Genomic DNA, 22,084 nt, shown 5'->3' on the forward strand with positions numbered 1-22,084 from the left:
ATAATGGGCTACTGTTTGAGTTGCAAGCTGGACTAGTTACTTCTTTTCATGGAACATCATTTTCACTTGAGAGAACAGCTGAGTGACAAAAACTATGGTGATTCAGACCTGGGTATTTGCTAGACATTTTCAAAAATTAACGAAGTGAGGCTATAAGTTCAAGGAAAACCACTTAAGAGTTTTTGTTGACGGTGATAAGACTGGAGCTTTCAAGTGAAAATTAGAGCTTTGGAAAATTTGTATCTGTAGAGCTTTGGAAAATTTCTATCTGTCACCGTGAGTCTGACAGCTTCCTACTTGTAAGGCTTTTCTACAAAGATCAGTGCAGATATAACAAATGGGATAATGAAACACATCAATATTTCGAAGAGCTGCAGGACTTAATGAGTCAGCATTTTCCACACACACAACGCATGTCACAGAATCATGCGTGCGTAAAAGGTCTGCTCAGTGCAAAACAGACCAATGGATATTAATGCAACAGAGTGAAAAATTCATTGATATGGCTTCAGATTCCAGAATGCAAATGACTATGACTTGTTAATAAATTTTGCTGTAGTGTGAAAGAAGAATATCTGCAATTATCTGAAAAATATCCCCTTCTCTTTCCTAACCTCTTATTTGTGTGAGGCCAAATTTCCTTCATCTTCAATGAAAACGTCACAACAGAGGGGACGCAGAAGCAGACGTGAGAATCGAGCTGTCTGCTACTGAGCCAGACTAAAGATACTTACAAAAGTATAAAACCAGCCCACGTTCTCACTGCATTATTTTGGAGTTTGGAAAGCAGTCCTTTCTCATAAAAATGTTAAATGTAATGAATTTATTGTGAATTTTAAATGAATATTTTTTAATTTCTCGGTTTTATTTTCTAACATGGTAAAAACACTAATAAATATACCTCACATAAACAAAAGCTTTTGAGGGGGTCCTCAAATTTTAAGAGTGTAAAGGGGGTCCTGAGACCAAAACATTTGAGAACCGCTGATCTAGAGGAATATTCAAGAAGTTTTAACAGTGATCTTCTCTGGGGAAGGATTTTAAGACTTTCACTTTCTTTCTCACATTTTTTTAAATGTTCAATTTTAACTTGAGCACATAACTATTTTTTTTTTTTTTTTTTTTTTTGCGGTACGCGGGCCTCTCACTGCTGTGGCCTCTCCCGCTGCGGAGCACAGGCTCCGGACGTGCAGGCTCAGCGGCCATGGCTCACGGGCCCAGCCCTCCGTGGCATGTGGGATCTTCCCGGACCGGGGCACGAACCCATGTCCCCTGCATCGGCAGGCGGACTCTCAACCACTGCGCCACCAGGGAAGCCCACATACTATTTTTTAAATCAGGGATAAAAAACCAAAATGTTCAGAACAGAAAAAAGATGTATTTATAGACATGCAATGTCCAAGATATACTGAATTTAAAAGCTGGTCATATTCTTTATACCTTCTCCATGTTATAAACATTATTTAAAATAATTTTAGAGGTTTAGAAAATGTATACTATAACTGCATCATCATTTCTTAAAAATTTAAGCATACGAAAGTCTCAAAGAACATACCCAAACCATTAACTAATGGTGGTTGTATGTGGGCCTGTCACTGCAAAAAAACCTGGGTTTTTTCCTCTCTGCTTTTTAGTATTTCCTACTTTTATAGACAACGCAAATACAAAAAATAAACAGCTCCCCCAGAAGTCAAATAAAACATTCATGTCCAAAAATCAAAACAAACCAAAATAAATTGAAAGTAATGAATTATACTCCAATAAAGATGTTAAAAAAAAAAAAAAAGTAATGCATGGCTCTAAGAGCCCAGGCACAGAATATTATCTTTGGTTCTCTGTAGCCCTGTCCCATAAACCCCCGCCACCGAGGAGAGACAGGAAGATAAAGAGAAGCAGTGTACTGCAAGCAGGCCCAGGCTGCATAGGCAGGGGGCGTGCGGGTCACATCTGACAAGCACCGCCCCCAATCCCAGCCGGTTACCTTTCCAGGTTGTAATACTCAAGCCACATGTTGGCATACTTGGCGTTCCCTTTGGTCATGATGCTGTCCCAGAGCTCCCGGGCTTTCTGCATGTTATTGCACAGTCGAGCCTGCACGCATTAGCAGACTGAGTTAGGAGAGGACTCAGACCTTATGATGGTGACACTTGTTACAAAACACTTCAGACGCACATGGCTAAAAACCTCCCACCCCAAAACTATCAGCGTTACTTAACTCCCTGGACATTCATGGGCCACCCCCCACGATAACAGCCCAGCCCAAGCATGTCAGCCTTTTTGCAGCGACAAGCCTCAGGCTGCCTGCCCATGTTCACCTCGAGAACCACACTTGGGAGCCCACAGGCACTCACGACAGAACTGGCCAGGCGTTTTTTATTTTTAACGAGCTTAACTGTAAGTGTTTTATTTGAAGGGCAAGGCAGAGAAAGAAAGATGGATCGAGGAGCAGATGCCGGCTCTTAACTTCTGAGCCGCAGTTGCTGCATCGTTAACATGGTCTCCACACAACCATCCCACCCACCAACTACCTGATACCTGACTCTCCCCCAGAGGACAAAACGTTAGAATTTTACAATCCTACGAGCTGATTATGGGCAGGGTTCACGTCTTACTCACCTTGGGGTCCTTGGTTCAGCAATAACATTCAACTCATTTTATCCTCTGATTATTTGTGAAACTGTCTGTCTTCCACACTAGCTTAAAGCCTTACTAGCACAGGGACAGGGTTTATCTCATCCCCCAGCACACAGGGATAGGCCTGGCAAGCGGCTCATGCTGGGAACGTGCTCATCAATGGGGCACAGCGCGGGAAGGGAACACACAAGTGAGTGCCTGGCATTCAGACAGCCGCTGCGCAACTTTGAGCTGGGAGCTAGGATTCTCCCTAAGATAGAAACGAATGTGTGTCGAGCAAGGAAATAAACATGAATCCTTACAGGGCCTAGACCGTCACCTGGGATCCTGACTCAGCTTCGGTCACACTATCGGACAAAGGTCCCTCAAAGGGGGATGAAACTGACAATGTGTCAAAAACACTTACCTCAATCCGAGCCCAGTTCTGCATGATCAGGCAGCTTGGATCTCCACTCTCACTGAAACCTTGAAGAACAGAAGTAGACGAAATCAGAAAGTAATTGAGAGGCAAAGCGCCTCTGACTAAAAAGGTACACGGAGCAGAAGAGGCAGCACGAGCGGCCGCGGCGGGAGGCCCACTTACGCTCCTCCACCTCCTGCTTCAGGTACTCCAAGGCGCGGGCGAACGCAGACCGCAGCTCCTCCAGCTCTTTACTGGAGTCTGTGAGAAAGTGCAGAGAGGTTCGGCTCGAGGAAGCCACATGCCACGTCTGGTTTGTTCTTTTCAATCCTACACTGAAGCTCCCTGGCATCACGCTGGGGACACGGAAATAAAACTGCCAGGCCCTGCCCTCATCACACAGTGGGGGGAGGCAGATACAGGAAGACAGCACATCACAGACAGTACGAGGACAAAGGTGACACGGGCGCCATGTGCGGGACCACAGCAGAGGGGGTCTCCCCGAGCCGGCAGAATGGCTAAAAGCCCCCTGCATGAGGAAGCAAGCACCAATTGGGGGTGGGGGCGTGTGGTTCTGGTTGCTCATTTTTTTTTTTTTTTTTCTTTTTTGGAGGAGGAGAGAGGAAGGCAGGGGATGCCATGGACGTTCAATGATTTAAAAGGAACGCAGCAGTCCCATGTAAAGAACTATTTAGGATACACAGAAGGGAGAGAAGGGAGAAATGAGACTAAAGAAGCTGGCAGGAGCCAGTGTAAACCATAAGGACCATTACTCTCTCCCTTTACAATACACGGCATGATTCGTTACAAACTGAAATAGCTAAAATTTCTGAGAAAAAAAAAGTTACCAATATCACTTGCCCCACCATGAGATATCTGGGCAACTGGGACATCCTACCAAAACACATGTTAAGGAAAAACTCAGTTCTGATAGGAAACACATAAACTTCAATACCTTGTTTGAAATCGACCCTTCTCCTCAGGTAATCAAGGTACGCCTGCCAAATCTCCACATAATCGGTGGCCTGGATGAAGCCAGCACTCAGAGCTTTCTCGAAGGTCACTGGAGTCGAAGAAAAAGCCAGGATTTGTTGCCAATTCAAAAAGAAGTTATCAAGATGATTATAAAAACTGCTACTGACTATAAAATTCCATATGGCTTAAATAGTAATAATGGGATGCAACAAAAGTGAAATGAGCTAGAGAGAAATGTTCAAAAGACAGGCTACTACAGTGGTGTACAAACTGTGTTCTAGGAAGGGCACAACCCACAAGGTGCCCTGCATTAAAGTGCTCCAGGCCAAGTGAGTTGGTGAAAAGACCATGACTCCCTGGAAGATCACAATGAATATTAAGACGTTAAAAAGTTCTAATAAGTCAAAAAATACAACTACTTCATATCTCCCATTTAGAGCCCTTCTTGTCACTAATACCCGATATCCCAGAGTAACCGCCTGGGGAACGCTGATTTAATAACTTTTGTCACAGCTCAATGTTTCTGACTCGGGACAAAAAGCTTAGAAGTCTTCCCACAAAAACATCCGCACCCGAAATCACTCGATGATCAACTCCATGTCTTTCCATGGCCAAGAGGTACCGACTCCACAGGGCAACTGTCCACGGGCAGTTTCTAACAGCGCGACTGTGTACAGATAAAACCAAATCCTTTACTTTCAGCTGCCGATCCTATGATAAAGAATGCCAGGGTCAGGAGAGAAAATTTTATTGTTAAGACTTCACCATCCATGAGACATTCCCAGCACAACCGACAAAAGACATTTCCTTAATATGACTGGTTTCTTCAACAAAAAAATCACAAGGGGTTTTGCGGGAAAAGAGGAGAGAGGTGGAGAGGGGAACCTACAGATCAAAGAGCTTTAAGAGACACCAGCCAATCCTAATGTATGGATCTTGTTTAGATCCCGATTCAAATCTGTTATACATGCACAGTGAACTATTTACCATCAAAATGTGATTTCTGGATTTGCTTCAAAATAACATGGAAGGGAGGAAAATAGGTAAGGAACCTAGTAAGACTGTAGATGAAACTAGACTAGTGCCATTAATTAAGTGTTGAAGCTGGGTGATGGTTAACTGCAGTTTCATTTTACTAATGTGTCTACATTTATGTATTTACGTTTTTCCATGATAATAAGTTAAAAGAAAAATTAATATGTTATAAAGTCCACAATAGTAAGGCTATGCAAGAATTTTTTTACAGTTATCAGTTTAAAATAACTTAAAACACCAGGAGACTTCCTTAGTGAGTCAAGCAGAGAGAAGCAGCATGCAGCTAACTACTGGCACTCTTTCTGATTTTCTTTAAATGGAACCTAAATTGGTAAAAAATAAAGTGAGATTAGAACAGGTAGGTTATCTTACTAGGTACTGACTGTAACGAATCCATAAGTCTGGGACAAGGCAGTTCTCGACCAGAGCGCGCTCAAAGATCAGCTGAATGCGGGCGGGGTCTCCAATTTTCATCTCAAAATCGATGTATGCTTGATATTCAGCCAGCCTGGGTGCTTCGGCTTGCAACTGGGGCAAAGGAGAATGGCAGTGAAATTGGAATGAGCTATGTGACACTGTCAGAGAGCACACACAGCTCCGTAGTAAATTTTGGTGAGAACGGCCACACCAAGATAAGAATCACCAATCCCCACTCTCAGAACCTCTGCATATCAGGTCTATAAATTGATGAGCAGAAAGTGAATCCAAAGTGCCTCTTCATGGCAATAGTTACAAAGGCTCCGTAAACCCTTTTTAAACTCCATCCCCAGACCACAGGGAATTTAAATCTCCCATCAATCAGGAACTGAATGAAAGAGAAACATCTTTGCCAACGACCACTGCTAACCATCCTTTCAAAACAGATATCACTTTCTGGGCCTACTGAGTGGGGTGAATGCAACCATACCAGAGTTACTTGGTGCCCTGTGCTATTTCAGGTTCGTCACTCCAAATACCAGCTCCTGCCAGAGTACAGGTATATGCAGGAGATGGAGGAGGCTATGCTCAATGTTTACTGATCCAAAGGCATACAATTAAAATTCTTTTTAAACAAAATCCTCTTATTCAACTTGTTTTCTCCTCAGCCACACTCTGCTGAAGGTCAAAACAAAATTCAACTGCCTGAGGATTTCATGAATGAAGCTTTGTGAAATGCAACTAAATACCAATCATTTACATGTGAAAAAGGGAGAGGGAGCACATGCAGACCAGAGAGAGAGCACGCATGCTCTGAACTTAGAAAGATGATATTGGAGACTCAGTTTCTACTAATAATGACAAAATCAGTTACCCAGACACACTGTGCCACTGAAAATACTAGATTAAATATTTAAAAAAAGCTTCTTGCAAATCAACAACAAACTGGCCAAGAAACAAGAAATACTGCAAACAAAATCTAAGTGAAAGTGGTTAAGCTAAGGGAAGGTTAAGCTTTTGCCAGTTTAAGAGATAATATTAAGAATTTGATCTTGGGACCTCCCTGGTGGCACAGTGGTTAAGAATCCGCCTGCCAATACAGGGGACACGGGTTCGAGCCCTGGTCCGGGAAGATCCCACATGCCGTGGAGCAACTAATCCCATGCACCGCAACTACTGAGCCTGAGCTCTAGAGCTCGCAAGCCACAGCTACTGAAGCCTGCACACCTAGAGCCCGTGCTCCGCAACAAGAGAAGCCACCACAATGAGAAGCCCACGCACTGCAAGGAAGAGTAGCCCCCGCTCGCCACAACTAGAGAAAGGCCGTGCGCAGCAACAAAGACCCAACACAGCCAAAAATAAAATAAATAAATAAATAAATTTAAAGAATTTGATCTTTACAACAATCGTAGGAAGCAGCTATCATTTCTATAACCATCTTACATTCGAGGCAACTGAGTCACAAGGAGGCTAAGTACTAGCCCAGAGATAAAATTCAGACTTGAGGCAGCCCATCTCTCAGAGCCTGTGTTCTCACTCACCAGGCCGTGAAAGATACCAGAAACAGAGCCAAGAAGCCCAACAAACCTCAAGCAGGATAAATACAAAATAATCCACATCCGGACCCACTGCAGTGAAACTGCCAGACAGCAAACCAAACCAGTGAGACCTTAAAAGTGGCCACAGAACAAACAAGGCTTTCCTTCCAAGAAGCAAGAGTCAGACAGCTGACTCAGCAGCACGACAGAAGCCGGAAGACAAAAAGATATATTTAACTGCCGAGAGAAGAGAACTGTCAGCCTAGAATTCTATATCCTGAGAAATTAACTCTCAAGGAGAGCAAAGTAAGGACCTTTTTTTTTTTTTTCCCCCCTGTACGCGGGCCTCTCACTGTTGTGGCCTCTCCCGTTGCGGAGCACAGGCTCCGGACGCGCAGGCTCAGCGGCCATGGCTCACGGGCCCAGCCGCTCCGCAGCATGTGGGATCTTCCCGGACCGGGGCACGAACCCATGTCCCCTGCATCGGCAGGCGGACTCTCAACCACTGCACCACCAGGGAAGCCCCGTAAGGACCCTTTAAAACAAACAAAAACTGAGAAAATCTGTTACAAGCAAATATCCAGTGCAGGAGATGCTAAAGGGCAGACTTTAAGCAAAAGAAAAGTGATTGCAGGTGAAAGATCTACGACGTGAGAAGAAAGAGCAAAGAAAATGGGAAATGCATGCAATAAATGTAAACAAACTGGAACTGCAAAATGCAGCATTAATAACGATGCCTGTGGGTCAACTAAAAGACAAGAAATACAAGAAAACAAAGCGTTAAGTCTGAGGGGTGGTAAATGAAGTTAAAAGTATTCTAAGACCAAGAAAGGGGAATAAATGCCATTTACAAATAATATTGTGTGTGTATTGTCAACACATAAAATCTCCCCAAATCTATAAATTATTAATAAGGATTGAGCAAGTTTGATTGAAAAATTAATATTAAAAAACTGCATTTTATATACCAGGAACAAACAACTAGAAAAGGAAATCTTTAAAAAGATACCATTTATAATAGCATCAAAAAAACACTTAGAAATACATCTAAAAATGTGTTCAAGACACTGGATAAATTTATAAAACTTTATAGACAAGACTTAAATAGCAGAGGTCTATACCATGTTCACAGATTGGAAGATTCAATATTTAAAAGATATAAATTCTTCCCCAAATTGATCTACAGATTCAATGCAATTCCAATCAAAAATTCAAGGGAATTCCCTGGCAGTCCAATGGTTAGAACTCCATGCTCTCACTGCCAAGGGCCCGGGTTCGATCCCTGGTCAGGGAACTAAGATCCTGCATGTGGTGCAGTGAAGAAAAAAAAAAAAAATCAAGTTTTTGTTTGTTTGTTTGTTTGTTTTGGTAGAACTTGACAAGCTGATTCTCTATTTAATGGAAGTACTAAGAGCTAAAGAACGCCAGGACCCTCTTGAAGGAGAACAACATGGATGGGACTCATGCTACCAAAGATCGAAACTGAATTATAAAACTATCGTCATTATGGCAGTGTAATATAAACCAGTGGGGCAGAACAGAGAGCCCAGAAATAGACCCACACAGAAATGGAAAGCTAACCCATGACAGATGTGGGGCAGCACATGAGTGAGGGTGGATGGAATTATCAAAGTCAGCACTGGAACAATTGTTTCTCCATATGGAAAAACGAAACTGGACCCTGCCTCAGACCATACCCAAACATCCATTCCAGAAGAAAACCTAAAGATGAACGACAAAATATAAACTTTCAGAAGAAAAACAGAACAAAGTATATTAGTGACCTCGGAGTATGGAGAGATTTATTAAGCACAAACCCTAAGGGAAAGAATGACAAATCCAATTAGATTAAAATTAAGAATTGGTCTTCAGGGCCTCCCTGGTGGCACAGTGGTTGAGAGTCCACCTGCCAATACAGGGGACACGGGTTCGTGCCCCGGCCCGGGAGGATCCCACGTGCCGCGGAGCGGCTGGGCCCGTGAGCCATGGCCGCTGAGCCTGCACGTCCAGAGCCTGTGCTCCGCAGCGGGAGAGGCCACAACAGTGAGAGGCCTGCGTACCGCAAAAAAAAAAAAAAAAAAAAAAGGAAAAGACAAGCCACAAACTTGGGAGGAAAAAACTGTAATACATACAACCAAAAGTATGGATTAAGACCCAGGACTCCTACAAATCAATTACAAAAAGACAAACCAAAAAAAAATGAGCCAAAGACTTTAACAGGTACTTCAAAAAAAATTTAAGGAAATCTGAATGGCCAATAGGTGTGAAAAGATGCTCAACGTCATTAGTTATGAGGGAAGTGCAAATTAAAATTATAATTTCATATCCATCAGATTGCCTAAAATTTAAGTATGTCAATAACCCAGGTTGGCAGAACAATGAGAACTCTCAGATACTGCAGGCGGGAGTAGCAACTGATAGCCTGGAAAACAGTTCAGCATCACCCTAGGACCCAGCAATTCCATTCTGACGTAAGAGAATGAAACTCTTTTTCATGTGTACCAAGAGATACGTCCAAGAACGGTCAGAGCAGAACTACTCCTCCTAGCAAAACACTGGAAACAACCCAACCACCTAAGAACACAGATAAATAAATTGTTTATACACAGACAACTTTACAGCAGTGTAAACAAATGGACTAAAACTATACTTATCAACATGAGTAAAACCCAAAAAACATGTTGAAAGAAAATATACAGCATGATTCCATTATATAGAAGTTCAAAAACAAGCAAAATTAAACCATATATTAATTAAGGATACGTTCATAGGTTGTAAAACTATAAAGAAAAGCAAGGGAATGATTATCACAACAGTCAGGAAAGTGATTACCTCTCGGGAGAGGGAAGAGGAGGCTATTGGAGAGGGGCACATAGGAGACTTCTAAGGTACTGGCAATGCTCTATTTCTTAACCTGGGTGGTGGGTACATGGATGTTCACTTTATTATTAGGATGTAAACTGAATGTACACATTTATACACTCTATAGTATATTTCACAATAAAACAAATGTTAAAGATACTGTTTTACTTGCAACTATCAATTAGGGAAAAGTTTGTAGAGAGACGTTTACTGTAAAAGAGACGAACACTTACCAGTGTTTCTTCATAGGGTTTATATTTCTCCAACTGCTGTAGTGCTTTGTTATAGTTCTGAATTACTGACTCTGGTATGGGGTCTTCTGACCATTCTTCATACTCTGCAAACGTTGCCTCCATATCTATTGAGAGATGGATTCAGCCCATGGGTCTTGCCATTGGGTTTTATCAACTCAAACACAGACTAAACCCTGAGACTCAGGTGCCACTGGTCCCTCCCACATCTGTGGCCACAGGGCTCTTACTGATGGAATCCTGAGCTCTTCTGCTGAGCCCTGACTTGGTCTTAGACTCTGTCTCAAAGCACCATCCTGGGCAGCCCTACCACCTAGTTAATCAATCAGAGTAAATGAAACTAATAGCAACGCTCTAAGCACACTTACCTACTGCTCCCTATGTTCTAACACTTCACATCCATTACCTCATTCGATCCTCACCACTCTACGAGGGAGGTCCTACCATGATTCCCACTTTACAGTTCAGGAAACATAAGCAGAGGGTTACATCAACTGGCCACAGTTAACAGGAGAACAAGGCTTTGAACCCAGGCAGTCTGACTCAAGTTCATGCTCTGCTCACCAAGCTGTACTGCCTCACACTGGTATGTGAGATTAAACATAGAAGCCAGCTCAGCTCTAGCCTTTTCTGCTTGTCACCCAAAGATTCAACTGGAGAGCCACTTCATAATTTGTCAAATCCAATCCAAATAAACCAGGAAGTAAAAAGAAATAACACCTGGGCTCAAGTAAAGTTGGCCAGAGGGGGCTTCCCTGGTGGCGCAGCGGTTGAGAGTCCACCTGCCGATGCAGGGGACACGGGTTCGTGCCCTGGTCCGGGAAGATCCCACATGCCGCGGAGCGGCTGGGCCCGTGAGCCATGGCCGCTGAGCCTGCGCGTCCGGAGCCTGTGCTCCGCAACGGGAGAGGCCACAACAGTGAGAGGCCCGCGTACCGCAAAAAAAAAAAAAAAGTTGGCCAGAGGTTCTGAGGGTGTGCAACGCATAACCACACCTGGGGAACAAACAAGATGGCAGCACCCAATTCTTCCCATGCTCGGAAGTCCTCCCAGCGCTGCTCATGTTCAAGCTCAAAGGCTTGGCTTGCCAAAATATGTTCACACAAAAGGAGACTCCTTCCCAAGTCCCAAGAAATTCAGATAGGAACACTTCCAATCGACTGCGCTCCTGGGCCACCAGCTCACCTCCACAGGAGGAGGATATTAGCCCACCTACAAGCCCCACACTGTTATGGAGGTTACTTCTGAAGAGAAAATGCTCATAATGGAGCTCTTACTCAATAAAGTTCCCCCAGAAAACACAGGGAGTCAGTTTCCCTATTCCTTTCAGAGACCCTCTCTCTGTCTCCCTGACAATGTCTTAATACAGGAAACTAGGGGTCAGGAAGTCTGCTTCTAGTCCTGCCCCTGACCCTCGTAACCCACTTGAGCATGAACAATTCAAGATATGTTTTTCCCCAGGGCCCTGTCCACAGTGATACTGTCCAATGAGAATATGAACACCAGCCACGCTCGCCTCATGAGATGCTGGGAAAGGCCTAATCACGTGACATGCTCCAAAGCATTCTAAGAACGACGAAGGACTGGCTGTGGATGGGTCACTTTCTCTTACCGTAGAGTGGGATCGCCAACTGTCGCCGGAAGAGACTGTGGACTTTCTCCAGCTGTGAATCAAAGGTTTGTTCCCGGTCAAAAGGGGAAAGGAAGCCAGCTATGGGCTAAAGAAGCAAATTCGTAGTAAATGACAAACTCTGGTTCTTCCTACTTCAAAAAATATTTCAGCACATCTTTAGTTCACACTAAAAAAATTCATAGGACCTCTCATACACGAGGTATTGTGCCAAATGCTGCACGAGGCTCAAAAGTGAATGTTTTCCCTAGCAAGTGTTTATGAGGGGAGAACAAGAAGGAATCCAAGAACGCAAGAGGGAAGAGATATGGGAACATATGTATATGTATAACTGATTCACTTTGTTATAAAGCAAAAACTAGCACACCATTGTAAAGAAATTATACCCCAATAAAGATGTTAAAAAAAAAAAGAAATGTACCCAAGTGACTACACCAAGATACAGCATAAGCATCACAAAAGCGAAGCGTCACAAGTATCAAAGGATGGCGGCTTGCTTCAAGCTGGTTTTCAGGGCTGAGTTTGTCATTATGAAGGGAGGGAATCAAGGAGAGGCTCCTGGAGGAGCTGGCACCAGGGATGCTCCTACAGGCTCTCCGGAGCTGGCGAGAGAGGAAAACTGACTCCCAGATGAAGGGAGGTCAAGAGTACAAGTACAGTGGCCGGAAAGTGCATGAACACCGAGGGGAGCGTGGGAGCAGACTCCACGTGGGGTCACGACTGACACTCGAGACAGCCGCACGTGTCAGCCAGAGGCTCAGTCCCAACGCCTTAGTCCAGGGAAGGGGAGAGCACCACCGCACATTTCTCAACACGGACACAATCAAGACGGGACTGGGCTACTTTAACCACAGTGATCTAACTTAAGGACAGGGCTCCACGGTGTACCAACAACAACTTTGTGGTCACACACAGAGTGAAAAGAGACACTAGGGAGGGGACTGTAAAATTCTATAAATCATAGTCTAGTCTAAAAAACGCAATTATGATGGGATCAAATCTCTCAGTTACTATGGGACATGATGTATATACACATATATATGTACACAAACATATGTATACACACACACATATAAAATCTTTTTTTTGGAATGACTTCGTTATCCTTGTACTCTCACCTGAAACCAGTAACTAAAACAGGAGTATGTTTAAATATCAGGAAAAAATTGTAGGGTCATCTGTTTTTTTAGTCAAAGAAGACATTCTTGCTACTCCACAAAGACTCGTGATTTTATTTACTGCCCACCCACTAAGTGACAGGCAAAGACCGTTTTGTTAACTATGTTTCCCCAAGACCACTTACGAGGACAGCCCTGGGTGGCCAAGGCAAGCACTGGTCACTCACCCGCGCAGCTTCCACGATGGCACTTTCAAACTCCCGATAAGCCTCCCAGATGGCGAGTCCCTTGGTCATGTGTAACCCGACGGACGAGAGGGCCCTTTCAAACACAGAGCGGACTTTCTCAAGGCCACCTTTCTGACCAATCCCGCCGACTGAGTACTGGCCGTACTCTAGCCAAATGTTAGGACCTAAAAATGAGAAGTGTTCTATTAGTTCAGGATACGAAATGCCCAAACATCAAAACTTTTGTTCTGATGAACAAACAGAAGAAATGAGCCCACCAAAAAAGTACTCATTCATGGAGAAAGGGAAGAGCATCACCAACAAGTATCCCAGGTTCCCTGTACCAACACTGCAGCCCGAAAAGAAAGTCTATCTTAATGGCCCTACTAGGTATAACCACTGAGATCTGACTCCATAAACAGTACATGCCAAGTGGTAATATGTAATACGACTGATTATAGAGCTCATTTGTTAAAATTGAAGAAATCCAGTAAAGATTTAAGTGAAAATAGTTACAAATCTGAGTGACTTTTCAGAAAGACTGCAAAGCCTAGAATTTTTCAACTTTTAAATCGATTCATTTTTAAGCCTTCTGATCAAAGTGAAACACAAAATTAAAAGCACCAATCCTGTTACTAGAGATTTTAAATCTCTAAAACACAACAAAAAAGACCTGGTTACCTTGTTTCTTTCACTTTTTAAACTTTCTATATACTCACTCCTGCAGCACTAAGACCAATGAATTAAACTCTTTATGAATGCATCGATTCTTACTGTACATATTGTGCCTATCAAGTCACTTTTCAGAGATCTGAAAATAATTTTTGATGCTCATACACTAACCTTGTAAAATAAAAATACTAGAAAGATAAAGCCAACATGAGAATTACTGTGTGTTTTCCTTAGGCTTGCTTTCTCAATGAAATAAGTCACTTCTAAAAACTTAGCTAAGGTTTGTGAGCTACTCTGTTTTTGCTCACCAGTACAGAGCTGCCATATGGGCTGCAAAACAAAAATGGAAATGAACTAGCTCTTGGAGCTGAAGCCCTTAGTGAGGGTTAGCCTAGTTTACAGAGGGTCTATGCTTCTCACTAGGGGAAATGCCCACAGAGGGAGTAAGGAAAATCAGATAGGAAAAAGGATATTTAATTAAAAATTGGAAACATTTTAAAATAATTTTTAAGAACACTCTGTCCATAGCATCGTGTGATATAGTCCTCGATGTATGTAGAGAAAATATTTAGAGACTTATACCATCAAACGGGATTTTTTTCTTCTTCTTCTTTTTTTTGCGGTACGTGGGCCTCTCACTGCTGTGGCCTCTCCCGTTGTGGAGCAGAGGCTCCCGACACGCAGGCTCAGCGGCCATGGCTCACGGGCCCAGCCGCTCCGCGGCAATGTGGGATCCTCCTGGACCAGGGCACGAACCCGCGTCCCCTGCATCGGCAGGTGGACTCTCAACCACTGCGCCACCAGGGAAGCCCCCATCAAACGGGATTTTAAGGGAGGGAAGGCATCCACACTTCACTTTCACTGGTAAAATGTCAAGACCAGCAGACAAGGGATCTCCGTGGTAATGGAAGATTCTGCATCTCGATGCAATGGTGGGATAAAATATCACATTGTGTGTATACAATGTGTGTATACACACACATTGTACCAAGGTCCATTTCCCGGTGTTGAGTTTGTACTATAGTCATAAGATATTGGGGGAAACCGGATCAAGCAAGTACATAGGACTTCTCTGTACTATCTTTGCAATTTCCTATAAATCTATAAAAATGTCAAAATTAAATGTTTAAGTTTTTTAGTACTGGAAAAAAAAAAAGCCTTCTGTCCAAAGCTTCTAAAAATCCAATCAATGTGTAAAAGGTAACCCTTAGTCATCTGGAAATACCAGGTAAGTTCTCCCTGCCAGATAAATGGTGGGGGTGAGTATATTCACCTCCTTCCTTCAAATATTTCTTCTACTTGTATTTTAAAACCTAAAGCCTCAATTGAAAACCACAAACAATGATAATAATAAATGAACTCCAATCTTTCCAATCGCTGGATGAATGCTCTTTACTGGGTAGCAACACCTCACAGTACAATCCACGGAGGCAGAGTGATGCTAGATGAGCCCACCTGACACCCTCAGAAGAGCCCGCAGGGAACTTACAGATGTAATCCTTCACTGCTTTCTCGAAGAGGTCATACACGTGCTCTCTGTCCAGGCCGTCCAGGGCCATGCTGATCTCGTCATGCAGCCACTCCAGCCAGAGCTCTACAAGACACCAGGGTCCCCTGCGTTACCACCCCCAGCACCAAAGGGCGGGCTGAAAGCAGGGACTGCACCGTGAGGCATCAGCACGAGTACGGTTCATCCACCTTATACAACCTGGCCCAGTTCACAGAAATTCAATTCTTAAAACCTGCACCAAGCACATAGAAGGCTTATGCTTCCAAAGAAGATCAATCACTAAAGTCATAATATCCCTAGAGTGGCTGGGCATTTTATATTTTGCGAAGCACTGATATATTTTCTCATTCAATCTTTGTCAAAAACCTATGAGGTAGCTGACAGAGACATTAATAACAATGGCATCTATCTAAGCATTTACAACATGCCAAGCATGTGTTAATAAATGTTGTGCACAGAATGGCTCTTCCAATCAATGTACTACAAGGCAGAAACTACTGTTATCCCCATTTTACTGCTGGGAAAACTGAGTCTTAATAAATTTGTTTATTCGTTTATTTATTTTTGGCTGCACTGGGTCTTCGTGCTGAGCGCAGGCCCTCTCTGGTGGCGGCGAGCGGGGGCCACGCTTTGCCGCAGCGCGCAGGCCCCTCACTGTGGTGGCCTCTCCCATTGCGGAGCACAGGCTCTAGGCACGCAGGCTTCAGTAGCTGTGGCTCGCGGGCTCTAGAGCGCCGGCTCAGCAGCTGTGGCGCACGGGCTTAGTTGCCCCGTGGCATGTGGGATCCTCCCGGACCAGGGCTTGAACCTGCATTCCCTGCACTGGCAGGCGGACTCCTAACCACTGCGCCACCAGGGAATTCCAAAACTGAGTCTTAGAATGTTTATATAATTTGTTTAAGGTCACACAGCTAGAAAGACATATAGCCAGGCAAACTGATTTCAGCTTCTATGCTCTGCAGTTATGCTTTGTGGGAGGGAGAAGGGGACAGAACTGGATCTAGGACCTGTGTTTTCCAACTTCTCCCTAAAAGATCAATTATGTATATTCACGGAGATTTAACTACAAAGATGCTCAGTGTAATTATGTTTCAAATAAGCAGAAATAACCTAAATGCCCAACTACTATGGAACAAATAAGGTATGAAACATTTAAATTAAAAATTATTTATGAAAGTTTAGTTATAATACATTTACAGTTATCTGTTTCTGAGAATGGATTAAATACACAAATACTAGAACAGGAAACAGAAAGGAAATGGGGGAAAAGTTTAATTACATAGAAATATTTTATGATAAAGTTAGGATAAAGAAATTAGGATTCAAAACATGAGTCAGTATCGCATGACCACAAGTATGTTTAGCAAAAACTAGAAGAGGATAAACTAAAAATCGCTGACTTTGGATGATGGGTTTTCTTCTTTCCACTATACTTATATGTTCCAAATTTTCTATAAGGAGCATGTCCCACTTTCAGCACTGAAAAAAAAGGGCACTCTTCAATTCTCTGTGTTTATAAAAGCAGCCCAACTGTGGAAGCCTTACCTTCGGTCAAAGGAAAGATCTCGCTCATCTTCTGGCGGGCCATCCTCACTTTGGTAAGCTCCCCTTCCAACCGAAGCAGCCGGATCAGGTCCACGTGGCAGTTGTAGTCATAGACGTTGATAGACAGCTAGAAGAAAAAGGAACAGAAGTTGAAATTTAGAATGCCATCATCAAAATAACTCAGCTTTGGGCTTCCCTGGTGGCGCAGTGGTTGAGAGTCCACCTGCCGATGCAGGGGACACGAGTTCGTGCCCCGGTCTGGGAGGATCCCACATGCCGCGGAGCGGCTGGGCCCGTGAGCCATGGCCGCTGAGCCTGCGCGTCCGGAGCCTGTGCTCCGCAACGGGAGGGGCCACAGCAGTGAGAGGTCCGCGTACCGCAAAAAAAAAAAAAAAAAAAAAAAACACTCAGCTTCTTTCACCATTGGTGATGACACATGTCTGCCACAAGCACAAAATATGTGCAATGTGGGAGAGCCACGAAAAGGGCAAGGCAACGTTTACCTTCAGGAAGAGGGAGAAAAATCCACAAGAAAGAGCTTTTTATAATAAACTTAACGCTCTTAATTCCTGTCAGAACACATGTGGGTTCTCTCTGAAATACAGAAAACATTCTAATGAAGCAAATAAACACAAAGTATGACCTGAGGCAAGTTATTAACTTTTCTAAGCCTCCATTCCCTCATCTGTAAAATGGGATACACCACTAGGTTCTAGCTCCTAAGGTTCTTGTGAGGTTTTTTTTTTAATAGAGCTTTATTGGAGTATAATTGTTTCACAATACTGTGTTAGTTTCTGTTGTACACCAAAGTGAATCAGCCATATGCATACACATGTCCCCGTATCCCCTCCCTCTTGAGCCTCCCTCCTACCCTTGTTATCCCACTGAAAGGTAATTTAGTATCATGCTGTAGCACGTGCCAGGTACATTAGTAAGAGTTCTTTTCTTTTATTAAACAAACAAACAAATGAAAACCCCTATCGGGAGAAACAAGAATGGCAACAGACTGATGAAGCTGAGTGATAGGTACAAAAACGTTTATATTTCAAGTTAAAAGTTAATAAATTAAGATAACTGCTTCCAAAGCTATCATACATCTGAGGCCAAGGAAAACTAAAAGAACTTGTCACTAGCAGACTTACTCTTAAAGAATAGCTAAAGGAATTTCTTCAAACAGAAAGCAAATGATAAGAGAAATCCTGGAGCATCAGGAAGGAAGAAAGAGCAGAAATATGGCTAAATACAATAGATGATCCTTCTCTTCATGAGTCTTCTAAATCGTATGATAATGGAAATAAAAATTTTAAGGCTATCTGATACCCAAAACAATGACATTTCAAAGGAGGAATGGTAAAGGGACCTAAATAGGAAGATTTCCACACTTCACTCAGGGGTAAAAACATAGATACCATGTAAGTCAAATATACTGAAATACCCAAAGCAACCACTGAGAAACTATATAAAGCAATACTCTAAAAATCACTATAAATAAATCAAGCTGGAATACTAAATGTTCAAATAACCCATACGAAGGCAAGAAAAGAGAAACAGGAGAACAAGCAACACAGGAAACAAACAGAAAATTTAAAAATGTCAGGCTTTAGACCTAACGTATCAATAATTACCTTCAAAGTATGTCATCTAAACATACTAATTAAAAGACAGAAAATGGCAGAGTAGATAAAAACACAACTCACCTCTATGCTGATTACAAGAAACTCACTTCAAATTCAAGGATGTAGGTAGGTTCAAAGTAAAAGGATGGGGAAAGATACAGCATGCAAACATTAAACAAAAAGAAGCAAAAAGTGACTATACTAATATCACATCAAGTAGACTTTACAGCAAAGAAAATTATCAGAGATAAAGTGGGACATTACATAATGATAAAAGGATCAGCCCACCTGGAAGAGAAAACAATCCTAAAAGTGCACGCACCAAACAACAGAACCTCAAAACAGATGAAGCAAAAACTGACAGAGCTAAAAGAAGAAACAGACACAACAACCACAATTATATTGGGGATTTCAACATCCCCCACTTCAGCAACTAAAAGAATTACCAAACAGATAATCAGCAAGAATATAAAAGAACTCAACACCACCATTAACCAACATGATCTAATTGCTATATATAGAACACTCTACCCAACAATAACAGAATAACACATTTTTCTCAAGTGCCCAAGGAACATTCACTGAGACCACATCCTGGGCCATAAAACAAACCTCAACAAATTTTTAAAAACTTAAATCATACAGAGTATGTTTTCCGATAACAACAATCAATTACTGTAGGAATATCTCTAAATGCTTGAAAATTAAGCAATACACTTCTAAATAATTTATGAGTCAAAGAGGAAATCTCAAAGAAAATTTAAAATACACAGAACTCAATGAAAATGCAAACACAGCAAATTAAAATAAGTGGACTGCAGCTAGCACAGAGTGGACAGGAAAACTTACAGAACTAAATTCAATGTACAAAAAGAATTATACACCAAGACTAAGTGGGAGTTATTCCAGGTATGCAAGCAATACCTTTGAATCTTTGAAAAGATCAAAGATCTTTTCAATCTTTGAAAAGCAATCACTGTAGTCCACTATATATCAAGCTAAGGAACAAAAATCATGGTATCAATTGATACAGAAAATGCATTTGACAAAATCCAACAACCATTCACGATAAAAACACTCAGAAAGTTAGGACTTTATCAAAATTAAAACTTTTTGCTCTGTAAAAGACTCTGTTAAGAGGATGCAAAGACAAGCTACAGACTGGGAAAAAAAATTTACAAACCACATATCTGACAAAGGACTAATAATATCTAAAAGATATAACTCCAAACTCAACAGTAAGAAACAAACAATCCAAATAAAATAAAAAGTAGGCAAAAGACATGAACCAACATGTACTGGGTTGGCCAAAAAGGTCTTTTGGGTTTTTCCGTAAGATGTTACAGAAAAACTCGAATGAACTTTTTGGCTAACCCAATATATCCAGGGGACACAGATGGCAAGTGAGTGCACATGAATAACGGTCAGGGAAATACAAACTAACACCACAATGAGCTATCCTTACACACCTATCAGAACGGCCAAAAGGAAAAACAGTGACACCAACAAATGCCAGAGAAGATGCAAAAAAACTGGATCACTCATACATTGCTGATGAGAATATAAAATGGGTACAGCGACTCAGGAAACTGTTTTCGGCAGTCTCCCATAGAATTCAACACACAAGTACCATATCACCCAGCAACTGCACCCCTGGGTGTTTTCCCAGAGAAATAAAACCTATGTTCACACAAACATCTGTACAGGAATGTGCATAACAGCTGTATTCCTAACAGCTACATCTGGAAAGAACCCAGAAGTCCTTCAATGGGTGAATGGGTAAACAAACCATGGAACATGCACGCCATGGAATACTACTCAGCCATAAAAAGGAACAAATAAACACACAACTCAGATGAATCTTGAAGGAATTATGCTGAGTGAGAAAAGGTCATCCCCAAAGGTTACATACTATATGATTCCATTTACATAACATTATTGAAATGATAAAATTGTAGAAATGGAGATCAGATTAGTGGGTGCTAGAGGTCAGGAACTGTGGCTCTATCAGGGCAGCAGGAGGGATCCTGAGGTGACAGAGCCAATTTGTGTGCTGACTTTGTCAACGTCAATACGTGGGTTGTGAGATTGTACTATAGTTTTACAAAAGGTCACCAGTGGGGGAAACTGGGTAAAGGGTACACAGGATCTCTCTGTATTATTTCCTGCAACTGGAGGGAAACCTACAATTACCTCAAAATGAAAAGTTTAATTTTTTAAAAAGCTTTCAGGGACTTCCCTGGTGGTGCAGTGGTTAAGATCCGCCTGCCAATGCAGGGGACACAGGTTCGAACCCTGGTCCGGGAAGATCCCACATGCCGCGGAGCAACCAAGCCCATGCGCCACAACTACTGAGCCTGAGCTCTAGGGCCCATGAGCCACAACTACTGAAGCCCACGCGCCAGGAGCCCATGCTCTGCAACAAGAGAAGCCACTACAATGAGAAGCTCGCGTGCCGCAAGGAAGAGTAGCCCCCTCTTGCCACAACCAGCGAGAGCCTGCGCGCAGCAACGAAAACCCAACACAGCCAAAAATAAATCTTTAAAAAAAAAAAAAGCTTTCAAACAAGTTGGGGTATGGGGTTACATTAAGTCTATACACCACGACTAGACTACTATCTACTCTTCCAACGTCTGCCACATTTCAGCAATAAATATTTCCCTCTCCAGAGATGACAGATGACCTATAATTCGTTCGACTAACACTGCCATTTGACAATATACTCTTAGTAATCTAGACCCTAGTTATTGCATTAAACTGCACACAGGAGGATCTGTCTCAGCAGGTAGCAAGTCTCAGCAGTAAGGAGTTAGACCACGGAATTGACACGGGACAGACAAACTGACCAACAGAACACTAGAAAGCGCCCAGAAACAGACCCACGCAACCAGAAAGTATATCACAGAGGGACACTGGGTGTATCCACTAAAATGAATTCATGACCCATGACCATAGCCCCAGTTTGAAAAATACTGGCTTAGAGAAACTCTTACAGGGTTTGAGACTAGCACAGTTTAACAGTAACAATGTTCCTTGTAGCTTGTTTGTAATAGGAAAAAAAAAAACTGTAAGCAATTCAAATGCCAGAACAACCAATAAGCTGTGGGCTACTCACACCCTGGTGTCCTGAACACACAGCAGTCAAAATGGATAACCTGCAACTGCAAGAACACGGCTGAATCTTAGAAACACACTGCTGAGTGGAAAGCAGTCCCGGATGATTACACATTGCATGATACACTTTTTTAAAAGCTCAAAAACAAACAAAAGTGGACAATATATGCTTAGGAATGCATACTTAGAGGATAAAACTAAACATGTTTTAAAAGAGAAGGAAGCACTCAAGATTCAAAAAAGCAGTTACCTGGGTTTGAGGAGGGGATGGCGTCAAGGCAGGGCACTGGCACCGGGGAGAAGCCGCGGGGACGGGCAGCAGTACTGATGAAGTCCCCACTCTTAGAGCAAGGGGCAGAGCAAGGGTGCTCATCTCATTACCATCCTTTACAATTTACAGATGTGAACTGCTTTGTACGGATCAAATTACACACAAGTAGGTAACAAAGAAGAATCAATATCAGGTAAGCCCATGACCTATAATTTAAAAAAAATCTTTTAGCAATGTTCTCCTGCTCATGATTTATAAAACTTGACAGG

The 22,084-nt window shown here is 42.5% G+C and overlaps 1 protein-coding gene across 2 annotated transcripts in view; it reads right to left on the reverse strand.

Annotated features, from left to right (window-relative positions):
* Positions 1 to 22,084, reverse strand: part of SART3 (spliceosome associated factor 3, U4/U6 recycling protein) — a 33,654-nt gene that overhangs the window by 8,082 nt on the left and 3,488 nt on the right. The window contains exons 2-12 of one of the 2 annotated variants that reach the window (XM_004281368.4): positions 16,815 to 16,941; positions 15,249 to 15,353; positions 13,088 to 13,272; positions 11,725 to 11,776; positions 10,095 to 10,219; positions 5,417 to 5,572; positions 4,582 to 4,720; positions 3,990 to 4,097; positions 3,218 to 3,295; positions 3,041 to 3,099; positions 1,982 to 2,091 (exon numbers count right to left, since the gene is read on the reverse strand). In XM_004281368.4, the coding sequence (XP_004281416.1) occupies positions 1,982 to 2,091; positions 3,041 to 3,099; positions 3,218 to 3,295; positions 3,990 to 4,097; positions 4,582 to 4,720; positions 5,417 to 5,572; positions 10,095 to 10,219; positions 11,725 to 11,776; positions 13,088 to 13,272; positions 15,249 to 15,353; positions 16,815 to 16,941 (1,244 nt within the window). Of the gene's footprint in view, positions 1 to 1,981; positions 2,092 to 3,040; positions 3,100 to 3,217; positions 3,296 to 3,989; positions 4,098 to 4,581; positions 4,721 to 5,416; positions 5,573 to 10,094; positions 10,220 to 11,724; positions 11,831 to 13,087; positions 13,273 to 15,248; positions 15,354 to 16,814; positions 16,942 to 22,084 lie in introns of both variants that reach the window. The other variant, XM_033408766.2, reaches the window with a different exon arrangement.

Source organism: Orcinus orca, chromosome 15 (assembly GCF_937001465.1).
Source record: "Orcinus orca chromosome 15, mOrcOrc1.1, whole genome shotgun sequence".
NCBI classification, from domain to species: domain Eukaryota; kingdom Metazoa; phylum Chordata; class Mammalia; order Artiodactyla; family Delphinidae; genus Orcinus; species Orcinus orca.